The 17,863-nt window shown below is 52.9% G+C and overlaps 2 protein-coding genes across 5 annotated transcripts in view; one reads left to right on the top strand and one right to left on the bottom strand.

Annotated features, from left to right (window-relative positions):
* OSBPL9 (oxysterol binding protein like 9) overlaps positions 1-2,827 on the top strand; it is a 156,023-nt gene extending 153,196 nt beyond the window's left edge. For all 3 annotated transcript variants that reach the window (XM_027838253.1, XM_027838255.1, XM_027838256.1), the window contains 5 exons: positions 24-164; positions 673-751; positions 980-1,071; positions 1,862-1,997; positions 2,092-2,827. In XM_027838253.1, the coding sequence (XP_027694054.1) occupies positions 24-164; positions 673-751; positions 980-1,071; positions 1,862-1,997; positions 2,092-2,166 (523 nt within the window). In that variant the 3' untranslated portion in view covers positions 2,167-2,827. The remainder of the gene's footprint in view (positions 1-23; positions 165-672; positions 752-979; positions 1,072-1,861; positions 1,998-2,091) is intronic.
* A 558-nt stretch (positions 2,828-3,385) lies between these two features.
* The window catches only part of NRDC (nardilysin convertase), a 72,438-nt gene continuing 57,960 nt past the window's right edge, over positions 3,386-17,863 (bottom strand). For both annotated transcript variants that reach the window (XM_027838252.1, XM_027838251.1), the window contains 13 exons: positions 14,018-14,069; positions 12,842-12,992; positions 10,693-10,820; positions 10,285-10,447; positions 9,808-9,839; positions 9,389-9,527; positions 8,517-8,564; positions 8,234-8,286; positions 7,938-8,021; positions 6,985-7,075; positions 6,482-6,598; positions 3,862-3,951; positions 3,386-3,608 (listed from right to left, as the gene is read on the bottom strand). In XM_027838252.1, coding sequence (XP_027694053.1) covers positions 3,408-3,608; positions 3,862-3,951; positions 6,482-6,598; positions 6,985-7,075; positions 7,938-8,021; positions 8,234-8,286; positions 8,517-8,564; positions 9,389-9,527; positions 9,808-9,839; positions 10,285-10,447; positions 10,693-10,820; positions 12,842-12,992; positions 14,018-14,069 — 1,349 coding nt within the window. In that variant the 3' untranslated portion in view covers positions 3,386-3,407. The remainder of the gene's footprint in view (positions 3,609-3,861; positions 3,952-6,481; positions 6,599-6,984; positions 7,076-7,937; positions 8,022-8,233; positions 8,287-8,516; positions 8,565-9,388; positions 9,528-9,807; positions 9,840-10,284; positions 10,448-10,692; positions 10,821-12,841; positions 12,993-14,017; positions 14,070-17,863) is intronic.

A 17,863-nucleotide genomic window follows, 5' to 3' on the forward strand; every position in this document is an offset into this window, starting at 1 on the left:
AAGCCTTTTTCTGGGTTTCACAGGTCTATCCTCACAGTGCCCTGGGTAGAGCTGGGAGGAGAATGTAGTATTAACTGCTCCAAGACCGGCTACAGCGCCAACATCATCTTCCACACGAAGCCCTTCTATGGGGGCAAGAAGCACCGAATCGCAGCTGAAATTTTGTAGGTATCTCACCTGGTCCTCTGCACCTTGCTCTGTCCCTGTTTCTGCTCTGGGCCATCCCGCCTCCCTTGGGGCCCAAGGATCCCAGGGCTCTGGCTGCAGGCCGTGGGAGGAGGCAGGAGCTGGGAGCGCCGGCCTCATCCTTCCTGCCCCACGCCGGGGCTGATGTCCCAGCATAGCTGACTGGCCCCCTCTGTAGTCATGAGAAGGAATTCCCATTGTGCAGATGAAGAAACTGAGGCTTAGAGACATTCAGTGACCTTTCTCAACTAACTTCAGCAAGGGGGTGTCTAAGCCTTTTAACCTGGGGCTTCAAGCTGATGCTGCTCGCACCCTCACCCCCCAATCTCCCTGCCCATGGGGTATGATTCTTCTTCCGTGCTCCTTCATCTGTGTCTCTTGGCCTGGATAGACTCCTCACTGACCTCTACTGCTTGGCTGACTCCCCCGTTGGCCCTCTGGTGCCTTGGCTTAGCTCACAACCATCTTCACGTCTTCTTTCTTTAGCCCTCCAAATGACAAGAAATCCTTTTGTTCAATCGAAGGGGAGTGGAACGGTGTCATGTATGCGAAATACGCAACAGGGGTAAAGTACTCAGTGGGCTCTCCCCCTTCCCCAGTCATTTTCCACAGAGACAGCTGGGTTCTAGGCTAGCCAGGAGTCCAGGAGCTGGGCCTCGGGCGGCATGTGGGGGCCCGGGTGCCTCTGGCCAGCATTCCTCTTCCCTTTGTGAGACTGAGGGCTGCACTTTTGGGAGGAGGGAGATGGATGTGGGCTGGTGGGAATGGGCCTGGCAGTCTCTCTGTTTTCTAGGAGAATACGGTCTTCATTGATACCAAGAAGGTGCCTATAATCAAGAAGAAAGTGAGGAAGTTGGAAGACCAGGATGAGTATGAGTCACGCTGGTAAGCAAAGGCTGAGGGGGGTTGGGGAACAAGGCACCTTGGGAGGCATCCAGCCTCCCAGATTCTGTGTCCTTCCCATCCGGGGGCTTTGAGCACCACGAGCCCCCATCAAGAGTATTCTTGTATTCCCTCAAATAGGGAAAAGTGTGAGTGACTCTTAGGAGTGGGCAGTGTGGACCTGCCCCAGGAGGGTCTACTTAAAGAATCGGAGTCAGAAAAGGAGGCTCCAAGAAGGGGGTAATGATCTACCACCCTGGGGATCTAAAGAGTCTATTCCAGTGTCTGAGTACATTAGTGCTTGGTAAATGTGGGGAACAGCCTGGAAACGGGGTGTGGTCACTAGGCAGAGAAGGAGACAGCCAGTCACGGGGCAGAACAAGTGGCCCTGTCTCTAAACGCAGCATTCTCCCCACTCACCTACTGTTGCTTCTCATCTCGTGGGGGCAAGGGACGAATGAAGCCACGGCCAGAATGGGGGGATGGTCATTGAAATCTAGTCATAGACCAGGAGACCAGAACCAGACCTGCCTGGGGGAAGGTTGGACAAAGCTGTTAGGGTCACCTCGGCCCAAGGCACCAGATGGGTGGTCCGTTGTCCTGCCAGGTCCGTGTAGCATTAACTTAATGGCAGAATCTCTGCATCCTGGTCCTTGGGCTCCAGATCCATTGTTCTTCCCCTGCCTCTAGGAGGGTTCTGAGGTGGGAAAGGGACTTTTCAGCTGATGCTTCCAGGATCAGGACCTTCCCAGAAGTGCCTTAGGCAGGTGTCTTAATTACTCTCTTTATTCAGCCTCTGGAAGGATGTCACTTACAACTTAAAAATCAGAGACATTGATGCAGCCACAGAAGCAAAGCACAGACTGGAAGAGAGACAGAGAGCCGAGGCTCGAGAAAGGAAGGAGAAAGACATCCAGTGGGAAACGAGGGTGTGTCTGTCCTTCACCTTTTCTTTGGAGAGCAGCGTGGGGCGGGTTCAGATCCTGGAAAACGGCTTCTGGAGGCCTTTCATTTTTCTTGTAGTTATTCCATGAAGATGGAGAGTGTTGGGTCTACGATGAGCCATTACTGAAACGCCTCGGAGCCAGCAAGCATTAACCTTCCCAGGAGTGACAACGGGCATTTGTGCTGCCTGCCTGGCCATCTCCGCATTCTCTCTCGGGGGCTTTGGGGAGAGCCCTCCCTTCTCTTTGCAGTGGTTCCTATCTCAGGGATACTGGACTTACTGATGCAGGTGAACAATTAAAGCAGGACAAGTTTCCTTTACTATCTTGGTGGCAGTCACTAGAGCTTGACTTCAGTTTTAAGAATCCATTCAAGCTTTGAAGATGTTTGTAAACACTGGGCTCAAGCTCTGTGTGTGTGTGTGTGTGTGTGTGTGTGTGTGTGTGTGTGTGACACAGTCACACTCTAGTGCCACTGCCAAGGTACAGAACACGTCACACATACTCTTGGGTTCTATCTCTATATAAATACATATATATATATATATACATATATATATAAATATACATAATGGAAGTCTTCACTCACTATTCTTTACATCTGTAAATAGAGATTCCTTTGGATGGACGGTTTATTAGAAAATTATTTAGCAAACTATAAAATCAAATGTTTTAGCATTTCATTATCTCACTCAAAATGATTTCTGTATTTTTATTTTTAAATTGAACTATTGAATTATAGCTAACCCTTGGCTATACTTTAATTCCACTATGGGCAGCATCTTAAGGCTTCATAAAATAATTTTCCAAACCTTTTTGTGTTTTTATTTTCTTTGAACTCATAACCCTTGGGCTCAGTCCAGGTGGTAGAGTGGGAAAACCACAGGCTGGGAATTCTGCAAATGCTGTGATCTCTACCCGGGCAGCTAAAGCCCAGTAATCAGTCTTTGTCTCCCCGGGGGTCACTCCCAAAGGCCCACAGCAAAGCCATGAGGATTACTTATGTTTTTTAAAAATGGACAACAATTAAAGGGAAAAATACAGAAACACAAAGGGCTGTCTTTATTGAAAATTTTTTTTAAAACGTTGGCCCTAGCGATGAGCTATGTCTGCCTGACCAGAAGCTGGATGGTCTTCATGCTCTCCAGAGAAACCTTCACCAGTGAGCAGGGGTGGGAGGAGATCCCCAATGGGGTCTTTCTCTCATGGGCTTCAGGCTACTACATAGTTTACCATACGTGACCCTTTGGGTCCATTAGTCTCAATTCAAGAGGACAATCAAAGACCACGATGTAGCAAAAATTCTCCTTCGATGGAAGACTTAAGTCAGTAGTAGCGTTATTTCAAAAATACAAATTTCCAATACACACTGCTTCAGGCCAAAGAGACTGCAGTTTATTTGACTATTTTATGGTAGGGGAGAAGTTTCAGAGTTGATGTGAAAGCCCTGATGTCAGTAATGGGGATGGTGGAATCTGCCAGCAGAGGAGAGGCTGGCAAATAGGTCAGCTGAGCCACTTCGTCATAGGAAGAATTGGAAGAGTCACAGGTAGCAGAACCATCATCTTCTGTCTCATATTTCCCATAGCCAACAACCTGAAAGGGAACATACACCAGTGATGAGAGGTGAGCTTGGCCTCCATCACTCCATCCCCTCCCCTAGCTGTCCTCATGTTACATGGTTGCTGCTCAAGCAAGGCTGTAGAAGCAGAAAGGAAAGGCTGGGGTATGAACCCAGGGGCAGAGAGACCAAGGGAAAAAAATCCAAGAATTGATCATAAAAGCGGCGGATCCAGAATCGAGGCATGTAGGGACAGCTTCAAACTGTGGCTGACCAATCCGTACTCACATGCACACTGACTATTTTGCTGCCATTTCCTCTATGAGACTTGAACCAGTTCACCAGGTCTACTTTGGAGAAAGACTTCAGAGCTTGAATCTTCCAGGAGAAAAGGAGAAAAAAACAAAACTTTAAATAAAGGTCCAAAGTACCATTTTCCTGGAAAAATCTGTTCACTAAGATAAACCCGAGGCCATAAAGAATTAGGACCCATTGTATGAATGGGCCTCCTAGCTGGAGGGTGGCGGTCAGACCTGAGCTTTAGACTGTGACACCTTGGGTGGGTCTTGTGGCACAAGGAGCAACCTACTGCAATGGCCCAGGTATGAGGTGACAAGGGCCCATGCTGGAGAGATGCAGAAGTGAAGTCAACAGGCCTTGGCAACAGCTGGGTGGGGGGGGGGGGCCTCTACAGTGATAGGGAAGGTAAGTTCAGTTTGGGATCCAGGACATCCACTCCAGTATGTCCAGCAGGCAATTAGATCAGAGACTGGGGGTCAGGAGAGTTCTTGTTGGATTAATCTGAGACTTGTCTGCATAAAAATGACGGCTGAAGCTGTGGAAGCTGATGAGATCAATGAGCTACAAAGTCTAGAGGGAGAAGAGATGGCCCAGCACCACAGCTTCCTCCACAGCTTTAGCCTTGCTGTCTTCCTCCAATAGAAATGTTTATTTTCCTAAGTTAATTACATAAATGGTCCAAAGAAATTGATCATCAGGGGTGGTTGAGTCCTTGACGAGACACCCGAGAGCTTTCACTAAGGCAGGACTGTACCTGGCTCAACCACATGACCCAAACGCACCTCAGGAGCACCCATTTCCTAGCCAATCATATTGATTCCTCTGAAACTGCCAATGTTTCACCTCCCCTCCCCCACGAATAAGCCTCCAGCCTTGACTCCCCAAGAGCACGGCCTGCCCTCCACACATGTCCTCCTCCTCCTCAACTAAAGCCCAGTTCTTTGACTACCTGTGTGACCCCAGGTAAGGCGCCACTCCTCACTGGGCCTCCAGCTGTTTCTCCATCTGTAAAATACTCCAGAACTATGGACAAAGGCCCTTGACACAGGCTCCCGAGGTCAGTATCAGCTAAAACCAAGTCCAGGCCTTCCTCTCTGACATCTAACCACACCCTTCTTCAACTCCGCTTTTTCCATTCGCTGGAGTCATGTCCCAGCACGGTCAGAATGAGACCCGGAACCTTGGCATTCTCCAATCTTAGCCCCACTACTGCACCTGAACCCTGACCTTTGGACACTCTGCCCCACTGGCTTCAGTTGCCTCCACGGCCAAGGTCATGTTCTATCAACTAGTGAGAATTCCCTGGCCCCTCCCCTGTCTGCTAGGTTCCCCCCCCCCCCCCCCCCCCCCTCGCGCCCCCCCCCCCCCCCCCCCCCGGTCCCCATTGCTCCATTCTTGCTAAGGTATCCTGGGAACAGTAGTCGCAACCAAGCTGCTTGTAGCCTCAGCCTTTTTTAATGCAATACAAAGTCACTGTCCCAAACTTTTTCTGACTCCCCACTAGCCCCTCCATCTTCACTTTCAGCCTCCAACTTCATCCGGAGAAGAAGGAACCACCAGAGAAATTCCCTCCGTAATCTTGTCATAAACACAATCACCTCACACCCCCACATTCTGCCTCTGCCTGCCATCATCCCATCTCAATCATGTTTCTTCAGGGTTTTTCTGTTTCTGATGGTTACCCCAAATTAACTAAGCCTGGACGGTTTGGAACTCTTTGTGCTGACGTCGCCTTCACCTTTCCTCCCAGTTGTCCTGGTTCACGAGGGTCACGTCTAACCAGTTTTCACACACAAGCCGCACCCCCCCGCTAACCCATGGACGCGGGTAGAGCCAGGAGGAGGAACAGCTCTGGCGTCATCTGTCCCCTGCTGTCCACACAGCTCGGGCCGTCACCTCGCACCAGCCTCCTGACTGGGGCTCCTGGTGCTCAGTGCCTTTCCTCTCCTCTTCCACACCTGCTCAAATGCATGGACGTTCGCAGCTTCCCCCACTAAAACCTCTCCTATCCTGTCTTTCCAGTTTTCCACATGCACCCTATGTTGCTGCCTGATGCTCCGTGCACGAACCTGGGCCTGGCACATCCTCCTCCCTCGTTCCATCTGCCTTTTGGACTCTCAGCTCAGGCTGTCCCCTCCAAGGGGCCCTTGTGAATCCTCCCCAGTAAAAGTCCAGTCCAAAGGCCAGCTGCTCCAGGAAGTCACCACTGATCTCCAGCCTTCCCAATGTGCTCGCCATTCAATGCTGAATGGTCTAGCTTACCTCTGTCTCCTTCCCTCTAGGTGCACTTCCATGGTAACAGGGTAACAGGGATCATCTTGTCTAACTTTGGCACTATCCTAGGGCCTCGAACAGTGATAATAAATGTATGTCAACTGACTGACTGAACCTGCCAACTCGAGGTGGAACCCTCTCCATTTTACAGACAAGAAAGCCGAGGCCCAGAAAGGAGACATAGCTTTTCCAAAGTCACCTGGTTTGGGAGTGACAGAGATGGGGCTCAAAACCAGGTCTCCTGCCCCACAGTCCGTGTTTCTTTCTACTCGGTGAAGCTGGCCTGGGTGGAGGAGGAGCCAGGCTGACCCCAGGGAGCTGGGCTGGCTCTTACCTCGTGGGCCAGGCGGTCAAAGAGGTACTGCTGAGTCGCCACCTCGTTCCAATTGCGGTCCACCTCCTCCCCGAGGTGCGTGTCCTCACACTCCTTCAGCTTGATCAGAGCTACGACCTATCACAAGCAGACACACCATCTGAGCCAGGTGCTTGCCAAGCCTCAGCACAGCTCCCTGAGAAGCCCGGAGATAGCTGGGAAATCTCAGGGCCCAGCAGCCAAGCCATGAAGTGAGGTGCCTTCTCCGGGAGCTCCCAAGGCCACGGCAGCCTCCCGACACAGGGCAGGTGGCCTCCCCTCCCCAAGGGGGAGAAGGAGGGGCTAGGAATGGACTAGAATCATGCAAGCAGGACTCACTCGCCCAGAAATGAGCTGCTCCCACCCTGAGTCTGTCCCCCTCAGGCCCAGAGAGGTAAAGGAAACTTGCCCCGGGGCACACAGGTAAAGGGGATGAGAGGTGGAGGCAAGGCCCGGAGCCACAAACTGCCCCAGACCCCAATTACCTGAGTATGAAAAGCATCTTCTGTTAAGTTCTCCATCCTTTCTTCAAAAGAAGAAAGAAACTCCTCTATTTTCTTATCAACAATTTCAGAGCTGAAACAAAATATTTAAAAAATCAAGCCAATCTTAGGATTACAGATGTGGAGCTAGAAGGGGCCTTAGTAGTCCTTAAAGAAGGACTCTAGGGCAGCTAGGTGGCACCATGGATAGAGCACCAGCCCTGGAGTCTGGAGGACCTGAGTTCAAATCTGGCTTCAGACACTTGACACTTACTAGCTGTGTGACCCTAGGCAAGTCACTTAACCCCAACCGCCTCATCAAAAAGCAAAACAAAAAGGACTCGAGTCAGGGTTCAAACACTGTCTATGCTGCTTCCTTTTAATGGGACCTCATTATGGGTTGTTCCCGTGCCTCTCAGTTAGACACCTGTGAAATGAAACCGCTGGATGCAGGGGCCTCGGGGGTCCTCTCCAGCTCTAAACCAATGATTTCGTGATGAAGGCTAAAGCCCCTCATTTTCCCACTTGCCACCTTCCCACCCAAGACCGTGTGTCCCACACGTATCAAGAAATGCCCAAAGCCCAGGGGACAAAAGGAGGCGTTGTCCTGAGGGCCAAGAAAGCCTTGGGAATGGCAGGTCACTGCCTAGCTCATTCAGGGAAGGCTCTGGCCCTCTGGGTCCTCCCGGAGCTCCTGCTGCCTCCCTGGACCTGCCTCCCCTGCCTCCTCTCACTTGATAAGAAAGCCCCGTGGAAGGAAGCAAGGCAGCGAAGAATCATCGCCCCACCTTCGAGGTAAGAAAACGGGCCGAGAGAAGGCGGTGAGACAGGCTCGGCCTGCCGTGTAGACCCTCGGCCCCGAGGCCAGCACTCGGGTCCAGCCTGCTGCCGTCACGCTCCAGAAGCTGGGGGCGGCCTACCCAGGACTGACAGCACCAGTAACCCCCAGCACTTACTTGAACTTGGTGGCCTGAGTCCCTACAGTGACGGAGAAGCCCAGAATCCCTGACGTGTTCCTGCAGGTTGGATAGACGTGATACCTGCACCAAGGAGAGGCCTTCCTCAGGGCCTTGCAGCCACTGCCACATCCATGCAGCCCAAGGCCCGCCTTTTGCAGAAGGGAAGAAGGCTGACCTCCCACACCGAGGCTGGGGACAGTCCCGTCTCCAGCGCCTGCTCCCACAGGACACGCCAAAGGCTGCCTGGCCCCTCTCCCCGCTGAGCTTTCTCCGCCCTGGGCCCTTCCACTCACCCAAGAGTCTGCTTGGTTCGAAGGAAGTCAAAGCATGGCTCTTCCATGTGCATCTGCAATTCAACATGGGGGCCCTCAGAGAGGCCGGCCCGCCGTGGGCGCCTTACTCCTCCCTCCTCCCCAAACATCATCCACGTGCTTCCTGAAAGCCCTTCTCCAGCCTGGCTTTTCTGTTAAATCAGATGGCCTCCCTGGCCTCCCCTGCCGGCCTCTGAATTAGGCCCGTGGCCACGTGGCCACGCACACACACTCCCAGCCATATACCACGGCCCCACGCACTCACCACAAGCAGCTCCATTAGGGTGTACTCCTTCAGGCTCCGGGCACCTGACTGAAAAGAGAGCTCTGTTAAGTCTACAGGGGAGCCGCGCCCCCATGCTGAGAAACTCAGTGCTTGTGAAGAGCTGCTATGAGCGGAGTCTTGTGCCGGGCCCTGACGGAGACACAGCCGCGGCCCGACCCCTCTAGCTCTCAATGCTCGGCCCCTCCTGCTGCCACAGGCTCCCTCTGGGCTAGGCCGCCTCTCACCACCCCTGACTGCCAAAGAGCAAATGGGTCAAAGGAGGAAGCAGGACTGCCCCTGGATGCCCTGGGTCTGCCGCTCCTTGAGCGGCAGGCTGGGAAGGAGGAAAGCAATGGCTGCAGGGAAGGGGAGGGGTCCACTGGTGCCTCTGATTTGTTGGTGTGTGAGCCCCAGCAGCGCTGAGACCAGGAGAGCCAGATGGCCCCAGATGCCAGGAGGCCGGGGAAGCTTACTCTGAAGGCTTGTCCTCCTCCCCCGGGTCCCCAGACTGCCTGCCCCGCTGCTCCCCCCGTAGCAGCACACGGGAGTCCTCCGGGGAAATGGAAGCCGACCAGGCCCAGCCATCTGGTAGAGATTGTTGCCACACGAGAGGAGGAGATATCAACTACTACTTTCCTCTGCACTCTCGAGCAAGTCCTGGCCCCCCTGGGCCTGTTTCTGCCTCCACCTCTCCAAGGAGGGCCCTGGCTGCCACAGAGCAGCTCCTGCTCCCGGGCCCCCACTGACCCACTCTGAAACCTCTAGAAAATGCCGTGGCTTCCTGAGAAGAAGCTGCTGCAGGGTCTCTGCTCCTACAGGGGCTGCAGAGGATGCCACCCGCGGGACCCCCAGGGACTCAGACGGAGACTGACCTGGTAGTAAACAGTCACTTCTGAATTGGCATCTCCTTTGTTAAGGGCCTTCACTTTACACAGGTGGTGGGCGCCAGGCAGCTCCACCACTCGGAACTGAACTGGGATCTCATTCTCCAGGGGCTTGAAATCCAGCTTTCTAGAGGAGAACACGGCCAGTGAGGCCTGGCCCGGGCCACTCTGCCCCTGCCCGCCTTGGAGCTGGGCAAGGCCTCCAAGCTCCCTCACACAACTGCATCCCTGGGACAACAGCTGGGCCACGCTCGGCCTATATCCCCATCCCTGCTCGGTCCACCCCCGCCTCCGCTCGGCCCACACCCCCCCTCCCCCCTGCTCAGCCCACATCCCCTTCTCTTCCACCCTCCACATGCTCACAACTTCCCAAGAGAAAAGGCCCCAGGAGCCAAAGAGATACTCACTCAACCACATACTTCAGGAAGTCCGTGGACTCCTAAGGGGGGGAAAAGACAAGGACGAGCTAACTGTACCTTCCTATTCCCTTCACCCTGCCACAGACCACCTCGGATATCACCGACCACGGCAACCACGGCTGGCATTCCCTACCAGCCACCCTGCTCTGTCAAGGGCCAATAACACAAAAGGAAAAGGTTCCTGCCCTCCAAGAGCTTCCACTCCACTTGTCGGGGGCAGGGGACATACATTCTTATTTGGAGAGGGTGGAAGACGGCAATGCGGGTGGAGGAATGCCAACCAGAGAGACTGGGGAAGGTCAGCAGCCGTGGCCTGTGAGCGGGGCCAGAGGGCTGGTGGGAACTCAGTGGAGGGGAGGAGGGGAAAGTGTGGCTGCCGGAGAGGACTGTGAAGGCACTGCATTGGACTGAGAAACAGGCCCCGAGGCTGTGGAGGGACAAACGGGGCCTGGGCCGTCCACTCACTTTGCTTGTGAAGTTCCCTTGCACCAGGCCCTCCACAAAGAGCTGGGATTTGAACTCCTTCACAAAGCTGAGCAGGGCCTCAATGGTGAAGCCCTGAAGCAGGGCTTGGTACTTGTCAATCATGGACCACCGAGAGTATTCCAGGATTAAAAGCCGCACATCTCTGGAGAAGGACAAGGGCACAAGAGAGGACAGGCGTCTCTGTGACACCCGGGCATCTGAAGAATCCCCTTTTCCCAACAGAAGGCAACGAGTCCGGCCTAAGCCAGGGCGCCGGGACTGGGGTCCAGGGCCAAACATCTCAAGTCAGCCAGCCCAAGCCCGCGCTGCAGCTGGGCGCCGGCCCAGTCAGGCCCTCCACCTGCTGCGGCCCTCACAGCCCAGCCCCCAAAGGCGGCAGGCGCTCACTTGGCCAGCGTCTCCGGCTTAATAAGGATGTTGAAGTAAGTCTTCTTCAGCTGCTCTGTTATCATCCCGAAGACAGCGGGCGTAGAATCGAAGTCAGCTAAGTAATCGATGATGAGCTGAAACAGCAGCTGAAAGGAAAAGGGAGAGAAGAAACTAGCCAGGGCCCTAGAGGCCAGAGGTGTGAAGGGCCCTGGACAAACTTCCAGGCACCGTCCATGCTGCCCACAGCGAGCAGCTCCCCCACCTTGGAATGCTACTTGCCAGCCCATCCGGGAATCCCTAAGACAAGTTGGGGGACGGGGCCCCTCTTCTGCTCAGAGCTGATCCTTCCTCAAACTGCCTTCTCTTTGCTTCCTCCTGTACATGCTTCTAAAATCAGGAGAAGAGTAACTCCAGGACGGCAGGGCAGGGCAGGGCCTACTTGTCAGGGTTCTTGGCATCCCCAAAGCCTGGCACACAGCAGGTGCTTAATGATTGCTGAATTCAAGGTCACAAGTAAAGGTGGGCTTCGGGTCTCCTTGCTGCCAACCCAATGCCCTTTCTACGCCAGGCTCCCTCCACAAAGGAGCCACACAGAGGTCCTGAGTTCTTGCCAACAGAATGTAAGCTGCTCCTGACCAACAGACCAGCATTTTCATTCAGGTTGTCTGAGTGGTGTTTGTTTTTTGTAAAACAAAACCTTAGACTAGTTACTGTCTCCAGAGGTCAAATGACAGATTTAGCTGCTCCTCCTTGCTCAGCTGGAACATCCTAAAGCTCCAGGACACCCTACCCCTCCACCCCCGCCACCAGAACCCAGCCGAGAAGCCAAAGGGGGCCCCCACGTGAGGACGTTCTCCTTCACTGCTGCTGGGTCCTGACAGCTCTGTTATTTAGCTAATTCACAGCTTAGATGAGGCAGAGAAGCTGCTAAAGGCAAGCACACAGTGTGCAACCAGAGATGGGAACCAAAGCAAGGAGAAAAGAGAAGTCCTTCCAACCCTCTCACTTCTGCAGCTGGCACAAACACGGTCCTTTTCTTCCCGGCCCTCCTTGGACCTCCTCCAAACACCTGCTAAGCCCCGCCCAGCGCTCTCCCTCTGTGGACATTTCCTGGACATTTCCCGTCTCTCCTAGACAGAGCCGGCTCTGTCCATATCTGTCTCCTTGGGGTCTCCCCCATCAGAGGTGAGCTTCTCGAGGGCAGGAGCTGTTTCTCATCTCTTTTTGTGCCCCTGTGCTTAGCATGGTGCCTGGCACGTGGCAGGTACTTCGTCGTTGTTGACTGACTGACTCCAGGATCATTTCACATGCCCCAGGGACCCCGCCCCTCTCAGGAGGTTTGACCAAGACCAAACTGGCTCCTGCAGCTCCCAGGGCTGCTGCCCCCTGCCTCCCGGGCTCACTCTCTCCTTCCTCATTGACGAGGCCTTCTGTCTCCTGGTTTACCTCCCCCCACCGACTGACCCGACTGCTCCTTCTGTTTCCTCTGTGGCTTCGTCCATCTCCACACTGAGCAGCAGGTCTGCCCCAAGCTCCGTCCTGGGCCCTCTCCTTTAAGCCCACGGGCTTCCACGGGTCCAGCTTTACCTCCTGCCGTCCAGTCACACCTTTCTTCTGGCCCACCCAGGCCTACTAACCCCAGTGAGAAGAGGCCTGGGCCTGGAGCCCAGGGACACTGCGTCCCAGTTCAGCTTTAGACACTGCTTGTCTTCTTGTCCCTAGCACCCGGACCCAGCTTTGCAGAGCACACCAGGAGTGACCAAGAGCAAGTCACATGCCCACTGCCCTCCCCTGGAGAGGTGCTATGGAGGGTAGGATGCGCTTTGCCAACTTTACAGCACTCTATCCGTGCTGGCGGCGAGCGCTGCTGCTGCTGTCAGTTATTACTGAGGCTTCAGTGAGTGCCGTTCCTGCTGCCCGGCCCCAAGGAGGCGACATTGCAGTCCAAGGCTAACTTGTCCCTCTTTCTTCCCCTGCCCTCCCTGCCTAGGACCCGCGGGGCACAGACCAGGCCACGAGGCTCCCGGGCCAGCCTCACACAGCTGCCTTGCCTAGCACGGGCCTAACCATGTCACCTCCTCACTGAAAACTCTCAGTAGCTCCCCGCTGCCCCCAGCCCAAACCCCAGCCCCTCGGCCGGCCTCTTCAGGCTGAGTCAGGTACTCACAGGTAGCTTGTGGTTGAAGCCCTTCACTCGCACAATCAGGCCGTGCTCTCCGGCCACCAGCTTGTACCCCAGCTGGGCCACATCTGCTTCATAGGCGGGCTCAGCCAGGTTGTGGGTGAGGATGTTCACAAAGATGTCAAAGAGCACCACGCTGCAGAGGACACAGTGGACACACAGGGAAACATGTCAGCCTGGCGACGAGAAGCACTAGCTACCCTCCGCTGTCTGCTGGCCACGCACTGGGCTGGGCCCTGCGCATCCTGGGATGGCAGCCAGCGGCCCAGCCCTCAAGGAGCTTCCACTCCATCATATAAGAATGAGAGTCGCCCCACATGTTCTCTGTCTTCCACTGTTACTAGGTCCCTGAGATGGGTAGAAGTTTATTAGATCGTTTCAAACAGAGGTCACACGGCTCCTAAGTCATATCCTGTAGCCCCGCCTCCAAACCACATCTTCTTACTCCCAGGACAGAACCTCATCTGGACCACGTGGCCTTGGCTACCTGGTCTTGTACCCATGGCTTCAACCGAGTCAACAAGGTCCAAGAGGTCCCGGGGCATGCCCATGGGGTCCACAAAGGTGAAAAGGGTCTCAGACACCTTCACGCTGACAACCAGACAGTCCTTTATCTCGCTGGTCGCATCTCCCTTGAGGGGTTCATGATAATATCTATTTTTCTTTAAAAGAGCAATTAAACATTCTGCCCTGCTCTAGCCCTGTCTCCAGGATGCGGGCAGATGAGGTAACGGCCTGAATGAATGAGCAGCCGCCTCACGGACCACCTTTCTGTTTTTAATGTTCCCCTGGGCAGTGGGGATGAGTCAGAGCCTCCGGTCTGCTGCCCTCTCTACCAGTTTACCATCATCAGTCAGCAGTCAGGAAGCAGGCTCCCTGGGGAGGCCATCACAGCGCATCCAAACAGCACCTCTCAGCAGACCAAAGAGATGTCATCAGTCTTATGACTGCAATAAGACGAGGCCCACTGTGACAGGTGATCCATCACTCCGAGAGCAAAGATCCACCGACCACAGAAGCTCTCGTTGGGAACCACTGGCCCTGTTTTCAGAATCTTCTCTTCTCCATAATCCATACACCCTTGATCACGTTCTATTATTAATTAGATGAAGTGAAACCATGCCCCGCACCCTCTCCCCAGGAAAAGAGAAGCAGGCTTACTTGGAAGCGGACCTCTGGATCAAGGGCGAGATAAGGTGGAAGCGGATGTAGGCTGAAAGGAAGAGGAAGACCAGATCAATCAAGGAGAGCTGCTCTGAGCTCGGAGATGATTCTCGACACCACCAAATGACCAAGCATCCACTTTCTAAGAAATCGTAGTGGGCCGTGCTCCCCCCGACTCCTCCTCCAGCCCCTCTTCAGGACACGGAGGGGACCCAGGATCCTCAAATGTGTGCCAACAAAGAGCGGCACCCATGGAGGAGGAGGAGGGAGCAGATACCAGCCAACATCTCTGGCCACCGTGCAGGCTTTCTACACGACCCTGCACTAGCACACGGGGCTATGAGCATTATGAGAAAGGGTGACAAAGGAAATGCATCCAGGTCTTCTGGACTCTCCTTTTAACTGACCCACCACACTGAGCTCCAGCAAAAATGGCTCATCCTCAGCATGGCGGCCGTGAGCTGACAAATGCTTTGGTGTGGTGACTCGGGACCAGAGCAAAGTCCAACGTGAACCTTGGTCTTCTGCTTCTGCCAAGGGGGTTACCCTAAGCAGGAGACCCTTGTCTCGTGACCAGAGTCAAAACAAGAGTGGATGAACTGAATCACATAAACACTGATGTTTCAATATAAATGAAACCGGAAGATGGAAGGAAGCCATGGCTAAGTGGAAAGATGGCTCTTCCCTGGAGCTCCAGTGAACATCCTCAGAGAGACAAGAGAAAGGCAACAAAAAACGCCATTTCACCACCATTTCTTTGCTGTGCTCTCAATGGCCATAATCAGCCTGGCCTCTGCCCTTAGCCCTCAAGTAATCCCCACCCCCCACCCACCCAACTCCAGTAGTTCTCTATGGCCAAATCTAAACTCTGCAATTTGCCATTGAGAGCCCTTCAGCCACTGGCTCCAGTCTGCCTTTCCTGTTTATTATACATTTCAGGCTTATGCACAAATTTTCAAATAAGAAACTGAATGAAGTTTAAAGGGACTGGTAATAATGGAAACAGGAGAGCATTCCAAGTTTAAAAACCAAATCCAGCTGTAACGAAACGTGCCGACCTTCAACTTGTTTAACAGTATTTAATAATGATAATGTTGTTTCTTTAATTTAACAAAAAATAGGGAACCCTCAAGGAGTCAACATGGGTTAGAAGTCCTTGGTGGGGGGGGGGGGGGTGTATGTGAATGTTTTTTTTTTTTAAATATTTTGATCAATCTGTTATTTCAGTAGCACTGGTTCTCCTTGTGTGTAATCTTATGACTTTTATTTTATTTTAAGCATTTAAAGATATGATTCAGAGAAGACATCCATCTCTAGGCCTCCACCAGACACAAACTAGGTAGAAACAGTACACCAAAACTCTGAAATGGTCAATGGTAATGGTCAGCTGGAAAGACGAGTAGTTTCAAGGTTCTCTTTTTAAACTAAGGAGACCCTATAACAGATACAAGGGGACTTTGTTATTCTTCAATGCTAAGATGTCTTAAGGCCTCCACAAATGAAAACAATAACCTCAGGGTAACCATAACCCTCCGGATTTGATGTGGTGTTTTTTAAAAGAAGACACTTGAATAACAGGCTCAATTCTCTCAGGAGTAGCAAACTCTGGACTGGGTTCCAGCCAACTGAAAGGAAAACATGTGAAAACAATCTGCTTCCATAGCAGCAGCCTTTGTGAGCTTTCTCAGTAACCAGAAGAAGAGGACTGCCCCCAAACCACAGGCCCTCCCCACATGGGCCTCTCTGGGGCTACCCGATTCCAGTTACTCCAGTGATTGGCACGCAGGCAGGAATGGAGGCCCTTGGGTGGTTCCCTAGAGAACAACTACTGGGCTGGGTGAAAAAAGGGGTCAGGAACCTGGGCACGTGTTGAATGGAAAACGATGGGTTCCTTCCATTCGCCTCCTATCCCCTGAACTCACGATGACCATTGTCCTGTGGGCTGTTTTCGTGGTCTCCTGACTGGCCTCACTTCCTCAATCCATTCCCCACCCAGCTGCCAAAGGGACCTTTCCACAAGGCCTAGGTTTGATACCCACGCCCGATGAGCTTCTGAGCACTCTGCTGCCTTGAGCGTAAACCACAAGCACCTCGGTGGGGCATTGAAGGCCCCAGACATATTTTATATTACTCCTCATACAGTCTACATTCCAGCCAAATGTGTCTTCCGGGTGTGCCCAGGCCACAGCATGACAAGGATTCCCAACACCTCCCTCCACTGAACAAGGAAGAGGCTTCAGGGGCTGAATGAGTGGACCAAGAGCTCCCAACTCCTGCCGGTTTAAGCAAGGAGCAGTGTTGTCCTTGTGGACACTGATGCCTGGCTGGGCTAGGGTAGGGGCACTGAGCAGGGACAGGCAGAGAGCCTCGCGACACCTGTCAACCCCGGGGGTCCAGTACCCAATTCTGCCCATTCAGTTGACAAAAAGTGCTGAGCGAGAATGTTGTTATTGCTATTTCCAATTAATAGCACAGTACTTGGCACTTAGTAGGTGCTTAATAAATACTTGTTTACTCTCAAAATTGGGGCTTCCAAGCAGAAAGACAGATGTGGGAAAGTAATAAATGGTTAAGAATACAGTGTCACAGGACAAGATCTGAACTGCTAAGGCAAGACAGAAGGTACAGGAGTAACAACAGGTGAGCTAGAGACTTGTCAACACGATCCAGATGGCATCAGACTGAAAACAGAAGGGATGGGGAAAGGAGACAAGGAGGGGAAAGCAGCCCCCAGAAACCACTGGCAAGACCCAGGAAGAATCAGATCGGCAGCAAGGACTACAGAAAGAGCTCACTGGAGCCAGGTACAAATAAACCGATGAGAACATGAACATACAGGTGGTATCACTGAAACCCACTGAGACGTGACGGACAATTGAAACCTAACAATGGTAGCACCCAACAATGTAATACCCAACAAACAGGTAAAGATGACAAAAGATTGGAATAGTTATGTCAGAAAGACTGCAAAAAGACAGGCACATTAATGTATTGTTGGTGGAGCTGGTAATTAATATCATCATCATGGAAAACAATTTAAAATTATTCTAATAAAGTGACTAAAATGTCCATCAGGTGGCCCAGAGTCCGCTCCTGCGGACGTCTCCCAAGGGCACTGACAAAAAGAAAGCTGACATGCACACCAGAATATTCATGGCAGCACCTTCTGTAGTAGAAAGGACCAGAAACAAAGCTTTCCTTGGGAAATGACTGAATAAATGGTGGGACGTGAACAGACAGGAAGATCACTGCCCCATGAGAAACAATAACTGGGAAAAATACAGAGAGGCACAGGAAAGCAATGAGAACCAGGAAAAAAATAAACACATTGACTACAATGGAAATGGAAAGACTGACCAAAATGAGAGAGAGAAATTAGGTCCTATGTAATCATAATGAAAATGCGCCTTCTCTCCTTCTTTACAGAGGTGGTGGGCCATGGGTGTGTCATGCTGCATATCCGGTCAGTGTGCTGACAGAGATCAGGACAGAGGAGGCGGTACATCTGCTAGGAAGGAGAGAAGGAGCCAGTGGAGAGGGGGAGGATGAAAGGAAGTGAAAGCGTGAGGAGGACAGAGGGGGCAGCCTGCTGAAGGAGACAGGATGGAAGGGGATCCCTCGTGCAGGCCCAAGTTTTGGCCTGGATGAATAAGGTTGCCTCTTTGTGGGAGAGGGGGTGATCGAGGAGAGAGTGGCAGAAGGCAGCTGAGTGACAGAGGGAGGGGGAGCTCACAGCAAATGGCCTCGGCTTTTTCTGTAAAATCGAAGGCAAGGTTCTCCTGTGAAAGAGTGGGAGGAGAGAGCCTTGAAGGACGCCAAGGTTTGGCAGAGCCCGCGGGGAGA

This window comes from Vombatus ursinus, unplaced genomic scaffold (assembly GCF_900497805.2).
Source record: "Vombatus ursinus unplaced genomic scaffold, bare-nosed wombat genome assembly UNPS02014825.1, whole genome shotgun sequence".
Classification (NCBI taxonomy): domain Eukaryota; kingdom Metazoa; phylum Chordata; class Mammalia; order Diprotodontia; family Vombatidae; genus Vombatus; species Vombatus ursinus.